We start from the raw sequence: 18,893 nt of genomic DNA on the forward strand, positions 1-18,893 counted from the left end.
ATCTGCAAACATAATGATAATGCACTCCATCACTTCCTCTAGGTCTTTGATAAAGAAATTAAATGGGATAAGTCTCAGGATAGACTCATGTGGTACCTCACTTTTCACAGGCATTTACCCTTGGTAAAATCATACTGTCTGCTCCCAGTGACCTTCTTCTTAACGTGCCTAGAAATGTGCTCCAACAGGACACGTCATCAGTTTCCTAGCTTGATAGATCTGCAGTTCTCTGGGTTGAACTTTTGACCTTCTTTTGAACATGGATGTAACACCTTTGCTGAATAAGTTGAAGTATATTATCCCTTTCAAGGAGAAAACAAGACACAAATGAGGAATTTGTTTAGCTACTGTTTTAACAAGACCGTAATGGCATCTACTGAGCATCTCAATATTGCCTTTATTGTACTTTCCTATTCCCTTCCCTACAGGGAGCCAATAAATGATTCATAGCTCATGGCTAGGTTTTGGTGGATTAGAGCCAAACTATGCTTCACTCCGGCAGTTTTGCCCAGGAGGAAAGACATTGTGAAAGGTCGTATAGACAATTGTAGTCTAGTACAACAACCATCACTCTTTTAGAAGATTGTGAGCATTTCAACTCTGTCCACTGCTTCATACTAAGAGAAGCACAAAGACAGTTTGCATGTGTGTCCAGCATGAACTCAACCTCATTAAAAAAGTTGACCTTGTTGTTCTGATCTGCTGCAAAAAGTTTCCCATGTGAGTCTTTGACCAACAAGCAATCATTAACTTTGTCAAAAGCGGTAGGTGTGCCAAGAGCTGTTTGCATCCAGCTTCAGTAGAAGCTGGTCAGTGTGGGGGATGGCTCCTGGCTGCACTGGCAACTGGATGGCTCCTCAGCACTGGAACCTGTCCAGTAATAACTGTTCCCAGCATTGGTTTGGTCAGGATTTGCAAGCAATGTACTGAACAACTCCTGGACAGAGTCCAGAGGTTAGTTCAGGTCCAGGCTAGTTTCTAAAGGCAGTTTGCATGTGTCCACGTTATTTAGAGGCTTAATAAAATGTATCTGGGCTCTTACATGGCAATTTTTCTCAGTGCAAGAAAGTAGTCCTGGTAGTATTTAGTCTAATAGTCAAATTATCAAAATAATAAACTAATAATAGTCTAATAATCAAAAATAATCAAAGTATCATTATAAAACTGGTCTAAAACAAATAGCTATGTTCAAATGTCTAGTATAGAAATATGAGCATTTGCTTCTCAAAGTGAAAAGAAATTTTACACAAAAGCATAAATCTGAGCATCAGTGATTCCTCACCCAGTAATAAAAAACGTTGTGAGACCCCCAAAATTTGAAGCTCAGAGACCAAGAGAAGCAGCAAGATAAAAGTTATCAAAATTAGTGGAGCTACTCAGAAGATAAAGTTCTTTTTCTTGTGAATGAAAGTGCTCAAAGGCTAATTCTGCTAAGGGGGAAAATTGCTGAACATTTTCTCTCCAAGTCTTAAGATCACCTTAGTAGTAGTGGTGAGTTTTTGTCTGCTCTTCTATTACCTGCTCAAATTCTGAATTCCTTGCTGGAATATGCTTCTTTCCCAAAGAAAGTTGCCCAGAGATCAGATTATACTGGCTAAATAGTTTGTTGTTCTGCTTCTTACAGCATTTTCCAGAGAATACTTGTAGTTGTTGTCTTGTGCAAATATGATACTTCTTCACACGTCTGAGAGCCCTCCAAAATTCAGAAGAATCTAGGCCTCCTGAAGCTGCTTTCTCCAGCTATATCTCACCTCATACTGGGAACTGTAAAAGCTATTGGAAATGTCTGAACCTGGAAGGACAAAAGTTCTCCCCAGACTAGTCCCTTTCTCTTCTGAGAATGATCTGCACAATTCTGAAATTCCTTGGTCTGCAGTATTGTTGGATCAGAAGTTGAGAAACATGTTCCTACGGCTATTTAAAATGAGCTTATTATCAAAATGGGTTACATACTTCCACAACAAGAAGACTTAAGCAAACTTTTTTGTTACTACACCTCAGTTCTTTCTCCTTTAAGTAAGAATCAAAATTTATGATGCTTTCTGACTGCAAAGACTAGTAGTCCTTTTGAAATTCATGAGACAAAGGGCCCCTCCAATCAGTGAAACAGAAAATGAAGAACTGGCTTTAAAAGAAATTATTCCTTTTCCTACCTCAGAGAGATGACCAAAACACATGAGTTACTTGAGCTCCTCCTCTTTTCCAGTACTGGCTTTGCTATGCTTCCCCAAGCCTCAACCCTAGGTAGAGAATGTGTCAGGAAATGAAAAAGAAAAAAAAAGTATTGGCTCAAACTGACAGCTCAGCACCGAAAAGAAAAAAGCTCCTCCTGAGTCAAGCCCTATTCCGTTGCCTTGGAAGAGGCACGCATTACGCAGTAGCTAGGAAACTGTATCAGTAGATAGTATGACTCCAGCTCTCCTTGTTGCTCTGAGTGTGCAAATGAGTACCCTTATTTCACAACAGGGACTTAGACAGGTTGACCAGCTTTGACAAGAACCATTTACAGAAATATTTAGGTTGGAATATACCTCTGACGGTCATTGAGTTCAACCTCCCGCTGAAAGCAGAACCAGTTTCTGTGTCAGATGCAGTTTCTTGTCCAGTTGTGTCTTGAATTTATCTAAGGATGGAGATATCACAGCCTCTCTGGACACCTGTTCCAGAGACCATCCAACCACTTCCACCTGTAAATTATTCTTTTTCCTTATATCAAATAGAACTTCCTCTTGCTGCAGTTTGTGACTGTCCGCTCTCGTCCTCACACTATGCAACTCCTAGACAAGTATGTTCTGTCTTTTCTTCATGCAGGGGAAGACAGCAGCAGATCCCCTTCTATTCTGTTCTCCAGGCTGAAAAATCCCAGTTACTTCAGAACCCCATAATCATCTTTGTGATGCCCTGCTGCTGAACTTAATCAGTTTGTCAATGTCTTATACTAGGAGGCTGAGCTCTGGACACGGAACTGCACATGCAAACCCATGAGTGCTGAGTAAAGGGAATTGTCACTGCCCTTCACCTGCTGCGTCCACTCCTTCTGGTATAGCCCGGTATGTGGATAGATTTCGTTACCATAAGGAAGAACTTCTGATTTGTGTTCAGTTTGTTTCCACCAGATCTCAGAGTAGACCTGTCAGTCAGTCATTCTCTAGGATCATGCAGTTAGTTAGATTTTCCCAGGTATTGGCTTTGCATTTGCTTTGGGAGGTTCCTGTCAACCCATTTCTTCAAGCCTCTCAAGAGTGCTCTGAATAGCAGAGCTCTGATACACTGCTCTCCAGTATCAGGCAGTATCTTCAGTTTGCTGTCATCTGCAGTCTTGCTAAAGCTGCATTTTATCCCATTTTCCAGGTTACTGTTAGTACTAACCACTATGAGCATTGGTTCCTCGGGAGCGTTGCTCATGACCAGTCACTGCATTCAACAGCCCGGGCTGTTTTCCCAGTACATTGTCTGAAAACTTAATGTTCGGCTCAGTAGTAAAGCCCTCTGTTTGAACAAAAGAACACAGCGATTCACTGAGTCATATACTCAATATCTTAAAACACTTGATTAATGTAACAAAAAGGTGAGTGAGCAGTAAGAACGTAAAGATCTAGATACCTACAGAGTAGGTATGAGCTGATATTGAGTTAATGGTGGCTGATCTCTTGCCTCATAAGGAACACATTTAAGATCTAGGATTAGTTAGGGTTTTAGACATACTCCTGTCCTTTGATATTCCTCAGAGTGTCAGCCTGTTTTCAATCCCATTCTCAGTTTTCCAGTTGCCTATGTGTACCTCGAGATCTGAGGAAACTTCAAGTATGAATAGGCCCATTCATGACATTAGAACAGTGGAATTCAGGCACAAGATTTTTTTTTTTTTCAAAGTTTTATTCATCTCAGTAAAATCTTTCTTATTCTTTTTAATTTGAGACAAACTTATTATTTTTCCTTAAAAAATTAAAATGGAACTAAAACTTCCTGACTGAAATACTTCAATCATATTCAAAAAATGGAAGATACCCAATAAGGACAATTTACCCAAACAAAGTTAGCCAAAATAAAAGCAAATACAATTGCATTTTAAAAAGTTACATGTGAGGTATCTTTCTCTCTTGGCTGCACTACCATTTCTGCCAAGAAAAGGAAGAAAGTGAAGAAAGCCTATACATTACTCCAGACTTTCCACAGGAATATATAGTTTCCTGAGCTGAGAAACGCACTGTCAGATTCCTCATTTTGTCTTGGTTATTTCACTACATCAACAACTAATATTATCTCTTCTTTTTCAGATATTATTGACTGAATTTTGTTCTCCATCAGCTGAAAGGAAAACAAAAACTTCCATTAATTTTATACGTAAAGTTAGGTTAACCTCTACTTACTTATGCACAATTCTGAGAGTATTTCAACATTTGTTGTGTTTTACAGAAATATTTCACTTCCTTATTTCTTAGCTGATAAGCTTTCCTGAACTAGATGCAACAGTGAAATTTCAGCAATTTTGTAATGCTGACACATGACTTTTGACTGACCTGAAAGTGGACAGGGAGCATGTGTGCTTTTCTCCAATGCACCACACACAAACCATCAAACCATCTCAAACGAGTTAGTACAAAAGGATTAACTTTGCTAATTAATAGGTGTGAAACTAGGTGAAGTTTGTCTGAAGTTTAGCTAACTGAATAGACAATGAGAAATCACTGGACATAAAGGATAAACTGCTGGACAAGAAAGGAGCACAAGTGAGCTGCTGGTTGGTATGTTGGTCTGATCAAACACTGTGTGCGACCACCACAGTCTGTCCTGTTACCTTACAAAATCCTATTTTGGCCTGGTTTCTGTGGCATCTTGCTTTCTATCTCATGGGTTTAACTTGCCAGAGAAGTTCATTGAAGCTGGACCTGTGGGTGAATAGGACAGGATCTGCACCTGGAGAGACCCAAGGTGAGGGCTGGTGACCTGGTGGGGGGACCCAGGGTCTGGACATAGATCTTAGATGTGAGGAACTTGTATTTATGGTTATTGTGAATGAAGAGAGTGAGGATGTATTCACATCTCACTGGCAAACTTCAGTCCTGCTCAGCCAGAGAGGAGCAGCCGGACTGGGCTGCCTGCATTCCTGTTTATGTGACTGCTGTTGGTGCTAATGTGGTGCCAGCAAAGGCACATTGGATTGATTTCTACTAAAGTGTAAGTGCTGGTCTGCATGAGCATCCTCTGTGTGTGCGTTTCTGAGTGTGTGCGCCTTGTGTTGGGAAAACGCACAACTCTTGCTGCTGTCTGGACCTACCAATGGGAGCATCAGCCTCTGTACCTGTTAAATAGGAGAAATTCCCTGAGACTGGAAGAGCACTGCATTTGACTTCTCTTAACAAACTTGCCTTCTGTTTTTCTTTTGTAATTCCTCAAAATATGGCAAAGAGAAGAGTTATTCTCTGTGTCAAGTTCCCTATCATTTAAAAAATACCTGCAATAGAATCTTGTATGTATTTTCACACATTTAATATAAAATAGAGATATATAGAGATCTATCCAGAACATACCTCTGGATTTGTATCAGGCAGTCCACAAAATGCATTTTTTGGGTCTGGGATTTGTGGAAATGCTGCTTTCCAACAGCCAGTCCTGGAGATCAAAAGGGATGGATTAGGAAAAAAAAAGTAACCATCATGTGTTCATAGAATCATGGAATCATCTGGTTGGAAGAGACCTGGGTTAGAACCATTGCCCCTTAAACCACCTCTTATCTTCCTCTTCCACGACAGAAGTTAAAAATATCATCATTTCAGCACAGAATGAACCCTAAAAAACCCAGGAAGACACTAAGGATTTGGATGGTAAGGGTTTCGTTTTTGGGTAAGATTCACTAGTAGTTATTTTCTTCTTTGAAAGGAAAAGGAACTCACAATTATCCTATGCTACAACCATGGAAAAGTGGGTGTAAAAGTTTTAATGAGTTGGAAGAACAGTATCATCTCTGAATTACTGTATATTACTATAGAAATTGCATGACACAGCAGAATATCCTTCTTTCTGTTTCACTTAATTTTTTTTTCAAGAAGCAATCTGCTTACCTAATGTGCTTTCAGATAAATTCAGTTTGCTAGAGCAATTCTAGTCGATGTTGCAAAATCTTCGCCAGTACATACAACCAACCTGTGTGTTTGCAATAAATTCAGCAGCTCAAGAAATCAGAAAACCTACTGCGCAGACAATCTGCATCGCAAATATTCAGAGCAGTTTTACTGTTGATGTAAGTAATTGCATATAATTGTTCTCCTTGCCATGTTGACAGAAGAGGCCCTGGAAAAAGTTGTGTGGATCAGCCAAGGGAAGGACTTGCTTCAGGATCTGTCATTGGGATTGATTTCTACTAAAGTGTGAGTGAAAAGGTTTTCTGTATACTACAGAGACACTTCTACCTTATTTGTTTAAGAACAGCAGATGTTTCACACACCCACACAAAATAAAATCAATGTGTAAATTAAGTTTACCTTTTGAGGAACAAAACTGCGATGATTGCCGCTAAAAGTGTCACAAATGTTACCACAAGTAAAATCCATATTGAAGAAGAAATAATCTCTTCAGTTCCTGAAAGAGAAACAGCCATAAAGTATTATCGTTAATGAAGAGGAACAGATGCACAGCTCTGGCAGACACCTGCTCTGGTGACTGACTGGTGAACGTCAGTCTGAATTGTGTCTGCTGGAATAAAAATCAGCTCTCTATTTCAGCCCATTAGTGGTAACGTGTGCTGGGAAGGATTGACCCTGAGCCTGTTCATCCATCCCCTGCAGTAAGCAGGTATGCACTTCAGTTGCAAATGTCGCTTTTTATATTGATTTCCAGTGTTGGAGTATTAAGAGATGCATTAATTCTCTTCTTCCTTTTCTTCTCAGTATTGTGGAGGGAAACAAAATGTTTGACAATCCTTTATATATCTGTGGGTGCACAGGTGCGCAGCGATGTGCGATGCAGACAGGATACTGCTGGTGAAAGAGTAGCCCAAGGCAGGGATTTGTTCTTACCAAACTCAACAGGCGCACTCCACTCCCCCCAGTTGCTCTTGAAGCAGACATGGCCAGTTGCTCTTATTTTAAACAGGTACTTTTTTCTCATATTGGGTCTTTGAAATGTGTGATTATTCCACCCCACCTGAAGACAAAGCAAAAAGGAGTTTTCACTCTTTGTTGCATGTCTACGTGTTGGTAATATGCATTCGTCATCTACCACTGAAACTTTTATGAGGCTATGAGAGCACTGCTTGTTAGACTCCTGTTCCAGAGCAAAAAATTAACATATTCAAGTTTGTTATGTGTATAATATGTATACACCTGCGTGTCTCAAAAATAACCTATCACTTAGTAAATGTTTTAAGTTTAGAAGATTTTTGTCTTTTACAATCTCCTGTAATTTGATAAGGGATAGTCTGATTTATTGAGAATTTCCCTTGGCATATTGTCAGAGGAAGAAAAATATCTTAAACTGCCCTATTTCAATACTGCTAGAATTGAGTGATTTGAGGAATAAACTGTCATCATGCAGCTCACCTTCCTCAGTCTTTGCATTATGACTTTTCGGGAAATGCTTAACTTTCCAGCCAAATCTATAAAGTAAGTAGAAGACTGCAATACTTAGTGTTACGGGAATTTACTGAAACATGCTTGCTCTTGGAGACTTTCAGGACAGAGGTGGGATGTGCAAGCTGCCCTGGATAGAAGACGGTGCAGGATACCTGGGGGACAGTCCCCATCCCAAAGGACTTTTGTGGTCTTTGTTTTTCATAAATGAAATTAAATCCCCAGGAAGTGTTTTCTCTGTGTCTCTTCCTCTGCTGTCACCGATGTGTAACTTCAAACTGTGTTCCAAATATTTGAGGAGCGTGGATAATATAACGTAAAAAGAAAGGCTTTTCAAACTACTTACAGAATAGTAAGAAAGTTCTGTTCTCGAGTGTGTAATAAATGACATAGGTCATGATGATTTTGCAGTTTGGCACAGTGACGAAATTTATAAATGAGGATCCCATAAAGCATAGGACATTTCATACATACCGATTTAAAGGCAATTACATACTATTTACTTTTCACAAATGATTATGAAATTAACGTGTATTGCTGATTAATAGAACAAGCGGACTTACTTGTATAGAAGTATATTTTGTTTTTCCATCAGGATTGTCCTGTAAATTGAGAAAAAAAAACCCCACTTTTTTTTTGTATTTTCTGTTTGGATAATAAATAATTTTTATTACTCTCCCTTTTTTCTGAGTTACTCGTTCTTACCTGCTTGACAGTTTTTTCAGAAGAACTAGTAATTTGTCTAACATTTAGTATCTAATACATAATTCATCTACAATGCCAAGTTTATACAATAACTAATTCTTCTGTGGAAAATATTTGTATACCACGAGAGTTGAGAAATAAATTTTATTTCAAATTGGTGATTAAATTGAAACACAAGCAAACCAGACTTGATTGAAAACCGTTACTTTATTCTTACTCACACACACACACAAAAAAGATAAAAATATGTGACACAAGGTTTTTAGTGTACTTCTAGTGTTTATATTTTACAATAAATGTCACTACATTTAATTGCAAATACTATGTAAAATATTGTTACTTTTTCCTTCATATGAAAATACTCAGGTCAAACATGGATTCACAGGTATTTTAGCCTGCCCTCTGAAAATGTTTTTGATAGGTAGAAAAGCATTTGCTTATCTCTTCTGAATAGCCATAATGACTACCATGTAGTGCAGCGACCACACACAGCTAATGACCGCAGACTATATCACCTCCTTCAGCCTGCCAGAGCTACGCATTTTTAAAAATTATTTTGCATTCTGTATGACTCCATTTTAAAACAAAATTAAATTAATCCAAGCTTGTTTTATCAAATAACTGCACACATGCTCATGTGGCATCTGGCCATGAGTTTGCCAAGCATGCTGCTGTACAGGACAGTTTCTAGAATCTGTAAACAAGCTAGCCTTGGCACAGGGATCAATCTAGGAGAAAGTGCAACAGTACACGTTCCCTTTTTTGTGTGTGTTTATACTCAGATAACATATGAGAAATTAAACTAATGAGGTCATGGAAGACTTCAGAAAGTGGAGTTCTAGAAAGCCAGCTGGTCTTTTGCAAATTTTGGAAGTAGAGATGCATTAAAGGGCACTATTTTTAAAAAACTTGAAGGAGAAGATGTGTGTGATAGTTAAAAGAGAATCCCTCATGCAGGGGATGGCAGTGCCAGTCTGCTGGCCTGACGTGATGCAGGTCTGTTGCTTGCCATAGGCAAGGATCCAGGATGCTGCAGAAGGACTGATAGTCCTGACTGGCCATTGAACTATTAACCCTTCCTGCTTTTCTCTGTGGGCATCAATGTTATGGCCAGGGGTAACCTGGATGGTTTCAAGGGTGATTGCAAAGCACTGGGGGGATGGTGAAGGGCAAGAAGGCCAGATGATGTCTCCTTAGTCCTTCCAGTGAGAGGGAAAGTCTTGAACAGAATCGCACTCACCCAGCAGGTCAATACCTGTCTGAGTGGCTAGTGTCACAGGCAGGGGTTTAGCTTCCACAACCTTGGGACTTTTTTGGAAAAACAGGAGCTATAGAGAAGGCATGGAATGTGTCTCACCAAGTGGGGTGAGTGTCCTTGCAAAGAGACTTGCCAATCTGGGCTTTGCCCTCTATATAAAGGAGTGCCTTGAATACATCTTAGAGCTCTGTCTTGGGACAAATGATGAACCAGTAAGAGAGCTTGTGACTAGGCATCAGAGGTCAGACCAATACAGGTGAAATGAAAATAGTAGGTGTTTGTTCCATCTAGACAAGGAATATTTTCCATCTAGACAAGGAAGCAGATAAGACCCTCTTCAGGCAGCTTGAGAAAGTCTCACAGCCCCAGGTCTTGATACACAGGGGAAACTGCCCTAGAGGACAAAGCTGATAGTTAATCTACAAGAGAGCCTCCTCAGAGCACAAAATGGTCGATTCTAGTGTGCAGAAAATTGAGCAAACGTGCCAGCTGAGCATGGTGGGACATGAAGCTTGAGTCTGAGTTCAAAGACAAAAAAAAAATACGCACAAGGTGGAAAAAGGGATTTGAGAGGAATACAAAGACATCATCTGCACATGTAGGAATGAAGTAAAGAAAGCCAAAGCTCAGCTGCAGTTGAGACTAGTGAGGAAGGTGAACAAAAGAAAGATTTTTATGTGTGCATTGGCAGCAAAAGTGAGGTTAAGGAGAATGCAGGCCTGTTTCTCACTGAGTTGGAAAAGCCTGGTGACTAGTGGATTGTTAAAGGCTGAGGTATTCTGTGCCTTTTTAGTGCCTCAGTTTTCACTTGTAAGGTTTGCCTTTGGGTTTCCCAGATATCCTTGTCTATAATGCCTTAAAACATCACTGAAGAAGAAGCCAAGAGTCTCATCAAATTGAGTTTATATCAGTGTCAGACATGAAAAAATGTGATTGAAATTATGTTACTCATGGCGTTATTCTTTTTTGTCTGCTCCAAATACAAGAAATTTCCAATTGTGAAAACACAGTTTAAAAGCTGTCTATAATACCATACATGATAGTCGTAGCATTTTAGCCGAACAATACAAGTTTATACCTGACAGTGGTAAAGTATAAACTTTGCAATAGGGTAATTGATGCTCCTTGACATACGTAGTCACTTGAAAAATGCTAATGATTACTAAAAAAAACGCTAGGCACTTCAGCTACATGTGAATTGAATGTTCTTTATAAACCAAATATTAGGCATATTAAAAGACATGACGAAGTATGCAATGCACTTTTATTCCAATGTCCCATGGAGTTTCCTATAAGCTTTCTTTGCTGCCAAGGGATTAGGAGGAGTAATGCAGTTTTGTAGCAGTTAGTTGCGGTGGCAAGAAAACTCATCTGTGAAACAGCAAGCCAGATCCAGACTAAGAGGTTCCAAGTAACAGAAACCTAGGGAATGCCTTCAACAGCCACCAAGTGTCCGGATCTGTTTGTAGTACAGACAGGTTTTTCCTTTGAGGTCACTGTCTGCCACCCTGTGGTCATTTGACGCAGTTCTGCCACATTACAGTACAGGTCTGCTCTTATTGCAGCAGAACACAGCAATCTATCTCACTGCTGTTGTTGCTGCAAAAAGACTTGTAGAGACAACGTCCGAATTTCACATTCAATAGCTTAAATTATTCCCTCAGTAACCTGTGCTTATTCACACTGCCTTTGTTGGGTTTGGTTTTTTTTTTTGTCTCACATTCATTGTTCTTTTATTTAACATTATACAGCTTCAAATTTTGGACCAACAGGTGTGGTGCTTATATATGATATCTGAATAAGCTGTTTACATTTCATATATAGAGAAATTTCACTCACCTCCATCAACTCATACTTGTTAAGCGGATGCACATTTCCCCATTCAGTATTTATAGCCCAGCTCTGCCCTTTCAGAGAGATGCAGCCATTGCTGGAAGGACACCAGCCCAGGACAGCTCCAACAGGTTTTAGTGAAAGAAGTGCCCTTTCTGAGTTTTTCACAGCCAAAGCTGTGGTAGGTTCAAGTTTTGATTAACTGTGCTTCCCCTCTTAGTCCACAGAGCCACAGTCATCCCATGTATCTCCAGCAGCATCTCACTCAGGGGAATAGGGGTGAAAAATGGGGCAGTATGTCATGACAGGGTGCCTGAAAGGCACAACCGCAAAGCGATATGGTGCTACAGATGAGGAAGGCTACACTACCCAAGAGAGACTGATTTTCTTTTTATCCATGTGTATTGGTAAATGCAAACATATGTATTAATGTTAAATGTAGGTGAAGAAATTACTCTTACCTTATACTTTATGTTGATTTCATATTTAAAACACTTGTCTATGTTAGAATGACTTATTTGGGGTCGTTGCCACTGAATTATGCAATCATTTTTAATTTCATCGCATCTGACAGTGATATTTGATGGAGGCACAAGCTTTTCTGAAATTATATAACCAAGAATTCAAATAATTAAAATTATCTGGTTTTGCTTTGATAAAAGAGAGTGCAATTGCAAGTAACACCTCTATGAAGAAAAATACTGATTTTTGTCCTTTTTTTTTAGGAACTCTGTTAGAAATAATTGAAAGACTGAAGTTCTTTAAATCTTGTCATCTGGATCAGAAAAAACAGGACTAAAACAGGGAGCATGACTTAGGGATATACAAAGATACAAGCCCCCTTCATTTACTTTTCTATATGAATAAAGTAGAGTGCTGTCTTCTTTTTATAAGGATGGTTTTTACTGCAGAAGAACAAGCTGATGCTAATCCTAATGTAGGAAATCTAAAGGTCACTTTTGTTTTCAAGCTTTCTCACTCAATGCTTCTGTGACAGGATGGTGTTTCTTTCTTTGTGTTGTGAAATATACCATTTATTCACATTTATTCACCTCTTCAAAAAAATCAGCCATACAAATTCAGTTTTAAGAAACTAGCCAACTTCTTCACATATCTCTCCTAATTTCATATGTCAACAAAAATATAAGGACCTTTATATTTTGATCATTGTCATAGACTTGATTATTGTAACAGCAAAAGACAGTCACTCATGACAGAAAGGGTGATGAAAGGCTGACCGAGGAAACCTTAGTTTAGCTAGGCTACTACTTTACATCAATATTTAGAGAGATGCCTGGCCTGTTCGTGACAAGCTACTTGGTCATAGAACAGTCATTTTTTCTTTTAATCTGCCATGAGTGATATTAGGGCTCAATTCCTTCTCATCATAGAATGAAGCCTCATTTGTCTGTTTTTTGGAGTCAATACCAAAACCAGTGGGACTTTTTCAAAAAGGTTTTGCCACAGTAAAAGTAATTGCAGAACATGCTTCCAAGTAGAGCCCCACATGTGAAAGAGCATACCTGGGCACCCATACCTGCGGTATTTTGTACCTATTAATTTCTTTAATCAAGGGTATGGTGTGGATGTACACCATCCCTACTGGCAATGAGAAGGAGAAATCTGTGCTCAGATAAAGTTCTGAAGAGTTTCCTCTGTTGAAACGTCTTTGGCGATCATTGAAATGACAGCAAGGGGAAGAACAACCTCTTAAGTCCTGTGGACCTTGCCAGAGAAAGACCTAAAACCAATAAAGGTAAGTTGCTAAAGAATCTGAGGTAGGCTGCCGCTGTGGAACTTTCTTGCTTAAATAGCCTCACTGCTCTTTTGTTTGAGGAATAGGTTTTCTTGAAGAGGATACAGTCTCTTACTTTCTTATCTAGGTGAAAAGGATACTTGGTTCCTCTTCAGAGATAAATGCTCTACTATCCTCATGCAATAATGAAAATAAAGCAGAAAGAAATTATTTACTTACCAATTTCATACAGTTGAATGCACTCATCATAGAACTGCATCACGGAGTCTCTGCTCGACCCATTCACCAGAAAGTAAGCTTTTTATACAGCTGAATGCACTCATCATAGAACTGCATCAGGGAGTCTTCGCTCGACCCGTTCACCAGAAAGTAAGCTTTTTCACGTGTTATTGTCACATTTTGGAATCTACATCCTGTGTTTCTGCCATTTGTGTTATTGTCACATTTTGGAATCTACAACCCATGTTTCTGCCATTTTCATCCTTAAGGTAAAGCTCACATTCCACTGCATCACCATATCTGTATATAGCAAGGTGTTTTAGTTAAATGTGGGCAGTGAGATGTGACGAATGAGAATTCGGGCTTCCCCAGACTGAAGCAGACCTACTTACATTGAGTTCTTCCAGTAGAGAAAATATTGGGTATCTTCTGGAGCATCCTGGCCTGCCCGCCAAGTGCAGTTCATGAGGGAGATGTTATAAATCACACAGGAGAAGTTTTCAATGGCTGACCCATTTAGGCCTGCAAACACAGGAATATCCGTGATGAGGAAAAATCATGGGACTGCTCCAAGCTGGAGGATCATGGCACATGCTTAGATATGTTAGACACCTGCAACTCCAGGTGGTTGTTGCTTGTGTTAGGAAGGACATTCTTCATTTTAGGTAGTTACACTGGAAGATATTTGAACTGACAGATTTAATGAAGAATTTGTCATGGATAGATCCTCCAAAATACAGTTTCAGATGCATAGTATAGGGAGCCTGCACTGCTCTAGTACAGGCTGAGATCTAACGTGGCTACCCCTTTACTTTGAATTGTTCCTGTTCAAAAGGAGACACTGATGTCACAATGACACAAACTGAAACATTTGCTTGTCATTCTTTAGCACGCTGCTGTAACATTTTTGTTTGAAGGACATTAAATGACTGTAAAGCGTGAGGAATTTCCCTGTGGAATCCAGAGAGGGAGAGAAACCCAAGTGCAGAGTTGTGAAGTTTTTCTAGACTTTGGAGAGGAGTAGATGCAAACTTGTGAAGTTTGTGCTCTGCAGCAATAGCTTCTTCTACCTGGGATTAACATCAAGAATCTTCTCCTGATCACAAACATATCAATTTACTTCTGAACCCCCATCCCCAGTGAAACCAAATGAGACTAAACAGACCTTTAAAAAGGAAGGATGACTTATCCACTGTTTTATAAGGAATCAGCAAATACTCTGAGCTTGATGAGGCAGGAAATAGTGCCATTTTGTATAAGACAAATCCATGGTCCTTAAATGAACAGATCTTGAACCTCATTCTCTTAAGGGCCTCATATTACCCCTCTCATACAGAGAGACCCAGCACAAGAAAGACGTGGACCTGCTAGAATCCAGAAGACTCAAGGTCCAGAAGAACGAGGTCTGGAACACCACCCCTCTGAAGAAAGGCTGGAAGAGTTGTGGTTGTTGAGCTTGCAGAAGAGCAGGCTCTGAGAAGACTTTATTGTGGCATTTTGATACATAAAAGGGACTTATAAGAAAGAGGAAAAGAGACTTTTTAACCAGGGATGTAATGACAGAACAAGGGCCAGTGGTTTTAAACCAAAAGAGGGTAGAATTAGACTGGACATAGGAAGAAATATTTTATGATGATGGTGGTGGGATACTGGAATAGGATGCCCAGAGAAATTGTGGATATCTGTTCACTGAAAATGTTCAAGGTCAGGTTGGAAGAATTTTGAGGAACCCAATCTAGTGAAAGATGTCCCTGCTCATGGGAAGGGGTTTGAACTAGATGCTCTTTAAAAGTTCTGTTCCAACTCAAAACTTTTTATCATTTTATGAACATGGTTGGCCCTCGAGAGCCACTCAAGAAATGCTGTGTCTTCACAGGCTTCTGTGTGACACCAGTCAGCACTGAGTAAGCACATCATTGCATCTCCAGTGTCCCTGAATGATTATATCCTGTCTTTAGGTGAGTCAGTAAGGTCCCATGTATCTAATTCAGTCTGTCCTTTCTATTTAGAAATTCTCATATGCACAGCAGGAGATGCCTCTCACTGAAGTTTCTCTGAAACCAGGAAAACAGACGGACTTGCACTTCAGTCCCATGAAGGCCCTGATTCCACGAGACTCCTCTGAAGGCAAGAATTTCACAAGAATGGCTGGAGAGGGCAGATATGCCTTAGTACCATGATAGGTCTCAACAAAAACAAGAAAGGACTGCTAAAACACAGACTATCTTGTTCCTGCCAAGGATAGTTTTTTCAGTTACTTAAAGATGTGAAAGAAAAAGTAGGAAGTATAATGATTTATCTGTGTTAAAAGTTGAAGTAGCAAATTTATCATTCCAGCCTTGGTAAAATCTCCTGCGGTTACTGAACACCAGTCCTCAATGAAATCCATGCTGCTGTCCTCGTCTAAGATAAACAGGGTGTGTCGGTTTGTTTTTGATGGACCCATCAAACAGCCAGTAGTGTATTCATCCCACGTACGTCATCTCATCTTACTGGTTGTGAAGTCTTTTGCGGGCTCCTGGAGCTTCCTTAAAAATGGCGCAAGTGGAAACCACGGCCCTTTTTTGCCCACACTTGGAGCTGCTGTTCCCCTGCTTCTTTCCCTGCCTCTCGTTCGTCACTGCAGCAATCTCTACCGCCTCTCCGCCCTAGGGCCGCCCAGTGCCGCCGCTCCCTGCTGCTGCCACCTCTCTGCCACTCCACTCTCTGCCACTGCTGCGTACTCTGGCCACTGCTGCGTGCTCTGGCAGCTCTGCCGCTGTTGCTGCTGCACTGAGCAGCCTGGTAGCCTTTTATCGCTGCTGTTCTTTAACTGCGGATTGAGTGCAGCCCAACCCCACCACCTCACTGCACCAGTTCTAATCCTGAATAAACTTGTTAATACCTTGATGTTTTGTCTATAATATCTTTCTATTGTTATTAGAAGTGTTACAGTTCCTTAAACTTAACAGAGACCTCACAGATTTTTTTTTTCTTTCTTTCTTATCTCTTTTCTTAACCCTTTCTTCTGGAACGGGAGGAGGCCTGATTAGAGAGAGAGTTCATCCTGTGATTGGCCAGCCTTGGCCAACCAGTGACAGCTGCTCATCCAACTCAGTTCCATTTTCCACTGATTCAGCATCCAATTTCTGGTAAGTGAGCCTGGCATTTCCGCTGCAAGTGTTAAGTAATAGGATCAGAAATGCAGAAGACTGATTCCCAGATTTTTGGGTTCAGAGGTTCCTACCTAGCACATCTAAGACAGAAGGCACCTTAAGCACAACTACCCTTAATGAGAAAAGCATGACACACCACCTCAGAGGACTGCCCATGGCAGTGTTCTACTCACTGTCTGTGCAGTGCCGGCCAGCGCACACCTGCGTGATCAGCAGCATCCAGTGGGTCATGAAGATCAGTGCAAGAGGAGCAATCATCTCTTCCTCCTTGGAGACAAAGAGACAAAGTGAAGTTTGCTCAGGGTGAGGGATGACAGTGTGAACCACTATCCCCTAAATTTGGGTAGTCTGACTTGCTCATATGCCTGTTTCTACACCATCTGACTGTATCTCAGTTCTGGTGAAAGGAGAGATTAGATAGGCTTCTCAAGCAGTCAGAGAACATTTCAATAAACAGTAACAAAGGTAAAGAAGTTGTCCTTTTCTGTAACAAAACAATTTGTGTGCGTATTTGTAAAGCTGGTGGCATGAGGAGCCACCATAAACATTACCTATATACATTTGGTGACCGCTATCTTAAAGTCTAAAGATTGTTTATGTATCTGCTGTATACAAAGGTTAGGATGAATAGACGTCAAGTAGATGGGTAAACAGCTGCAAACAGGGAATATCAAAGTGGGCCACAGCAATATCGTTCAGGTCAGGTTACCCTGTGGTGAATAGGGTAAGTTTGGAGAAAGTGTTAGTTCCTGTATTTCCAGGGATGTTTTTGAGTATATACTTAAAAGTGACATCATCCCTCCAGCGCCGGACTTCCTAGTGTCTCAGTGAATACGTCAGCAAACAAACTAGTCAGAAAGACAATGATGGACCTACCTTCTATTTCAAAATTTCTTTATCTCGTTTGTCTTTCTATCACAGTCTTCAGGCTCAGAGATAATGGAAAGACTTGTGTTTTAGATGGGCTGTCTCCCTTGCCTCTTGTGTTTGGCGAAACTGACGTACCATCGGAAGTGTTGCAAGATAAGAAGTTCGCCACTTCCCTCCTGATTCTTAGCGAAATCATGTAATTGCTCAACTCATGATTTCATATAACATGAACAAGCAGTGTGATGGTTAAATTTTCCTTTCTATTGTACAGAGTCCACTGGAGCTTGAGAATCCAGTGAGCGCATAAAAATCTTTTCTTTTACAGGTGTTTCTTGCTAGCTCTAAATAATACTGAGTGGACACATGGCCAGCAGGTAGAAGGATGTGATCCTGCTGCTCTACTCCTCTCCGGTGAGGCCTCACCTGAAGTACTGCATCCTCTAGTCCTCAGCACAAGAAGGTCGTTAACCTGTTGGAGCAAGTCCAGAGAGGGCCACAAAAATGATCAGAGGGATGGAGCACCTCTGCTGTGAAGGCAGACTGAGAGAGTTGGGGTTGTTCAGCCTGGAGAAAAGAAGGCTCCAGGGAGACCTTACTGCAGCCTTTCAGTGCTTAGAGAAAGACGGGGACAGATTTTTAAGCAAGGCCTGTCTTGACAGAACAAGGGGCAATGGGTTTAAACTAAAAGAGGGCAGATTTTGACTAGATATGAGGAAGAAATTTTTTACGATGAGGGTTGTGAAACACTGGCACAGGTTGCCCAGAGAAGTGGTAGAAGCCCCATCCCTGGAAACATTCCAGGCCAGGTTGGATGGGGCTCTGAGCAACCTGATGTACTTAAAGATGTCCCTGCTTACTGCAGGAGGGATTGGACTAGATGACCTTTGAAGGTCCCTTCCAACACAAAAAACTCTGTGATTCTGTGATTCTGTGATATGTCTCTGGGGGCTGGGATCAGTGGAAGCTCCCTGTGGTGGATCAGGACAGGGCTGAGCAGCCAGGGCCCATCCCGTCCCCAGTCAGGAGCAGGGCAGCCGAGGGGCACCACAGCAGCCCCAGCCCTGGGTATGGGCCACCTACCTGGGGACAGCGACGGGCCAAGGCCAGCCTGCTGGCCGCAGTGCACATGGCCAGTCAGGGCAGGGCTGTGAGGAGTGGGAGGCTGCCCCTGCTGTGGCATCACTGGGACAGGGGCTGATTATCTCTGACATGGGTTCCTGTGCCCTGGGCAGAGTGAGGGTAGCCAGAAGTTAGAGCATGTCCCCGCAGCCTCCTGGGGGAATCTGATGGCGGACAGTTATGTGGGGCTGCTTTAGCTGCTGCTGCTGCCACTGCCTGCGTGTGCAGTTGGAGCCCCCTGTGATGCTGGGAGCTGTGGAGGAGGATGGCGGTGCAGGTGTGATGGAGCTGAAGCTAAGCATGGCGATCCTGTGGCTCCTGTTGCTGGGGCTGTGGGCTGCGGGCTGCGGGCTGCGGTGCTCCAAGATGTCACTGCCGTGGCAGGTGACAGGGGCTGACACCTGCCAGTG

General features: G+C 41.2%; 1 protein-coding gene across 1 annotated transcript; it reads right to left on the reverse strand.

Moving 5' to 3' along the window:
- Positions 1-4,233: 4,233 nt before the first annotated feature.
- On the reverse strand, positions 4,234-16,752 carry LOC104493856 (granulocyte-macrophage colony-stimulating factor receptor subunit alpha-like). Its single transcript, XM_010136615.1, has 9 exons — positions 16,668-16,752; positions 13,732-13,861; positions 13,548-13,639; positions 13,340-13,423; positions 11,826-11,965; positions 7,017-7,143; positions 6,483-6,579; positions 5,532-5,613; positions 4,234-4,308 (listed from the first exon to the last, which is right to left on the reverse strand). Exons 1-9 carry the CDS (start codon positions 16,750-16,752, stop codon positions 4,234-4,236), a joined length of 912 nt encoding a protein of 303 aa, XP_010134917.1.
- Between the last annotated feature and the right edge of the window lie 2,141 nt (positions 16,753-18,893).

Source organism: Buceros rhinoceros, unplaced genomic scaffold (genome assembly GCF_000710305.1).
Source record: "Buceros rhinoceros silvestris isolate BGI_N320 unplaced genomic scaffold, ASM71030v1 scaffold805, whole genome shotgun sequence".
Classification (NCBI taxonomy): Eukaryota; Metazoa; Chordata; class Aves; order Bucerotiformes; family Bucerotidae; genus Buceros; species Buceros rhinoceros.

Excerpts from the sequence above, each read along its gene's own strand:
- LOC104493856 (XM_010136615.1), bottom strand. The coding sequence starts at position 16,752 with ATGATTGCTCCTCTTGCACTGATCTTCATGACCCACTGGATGCTGCTG. Across the intron at positions 11,966-13,339 it reads CATTCAACTGTATGAAATTG|AAAAGCTTGTGCCTCCATCA; the intron begins GTAAGTAAATAA and ends ATATAATTTCAG. Across the intron at positions 7,144-11,825 it reads AAATCAACATAAAGTATAAG|GTGGGGTGGAATAATCACAC; the intron begins GTAAGAGTAATT and ends CTTTGTCTTCAG.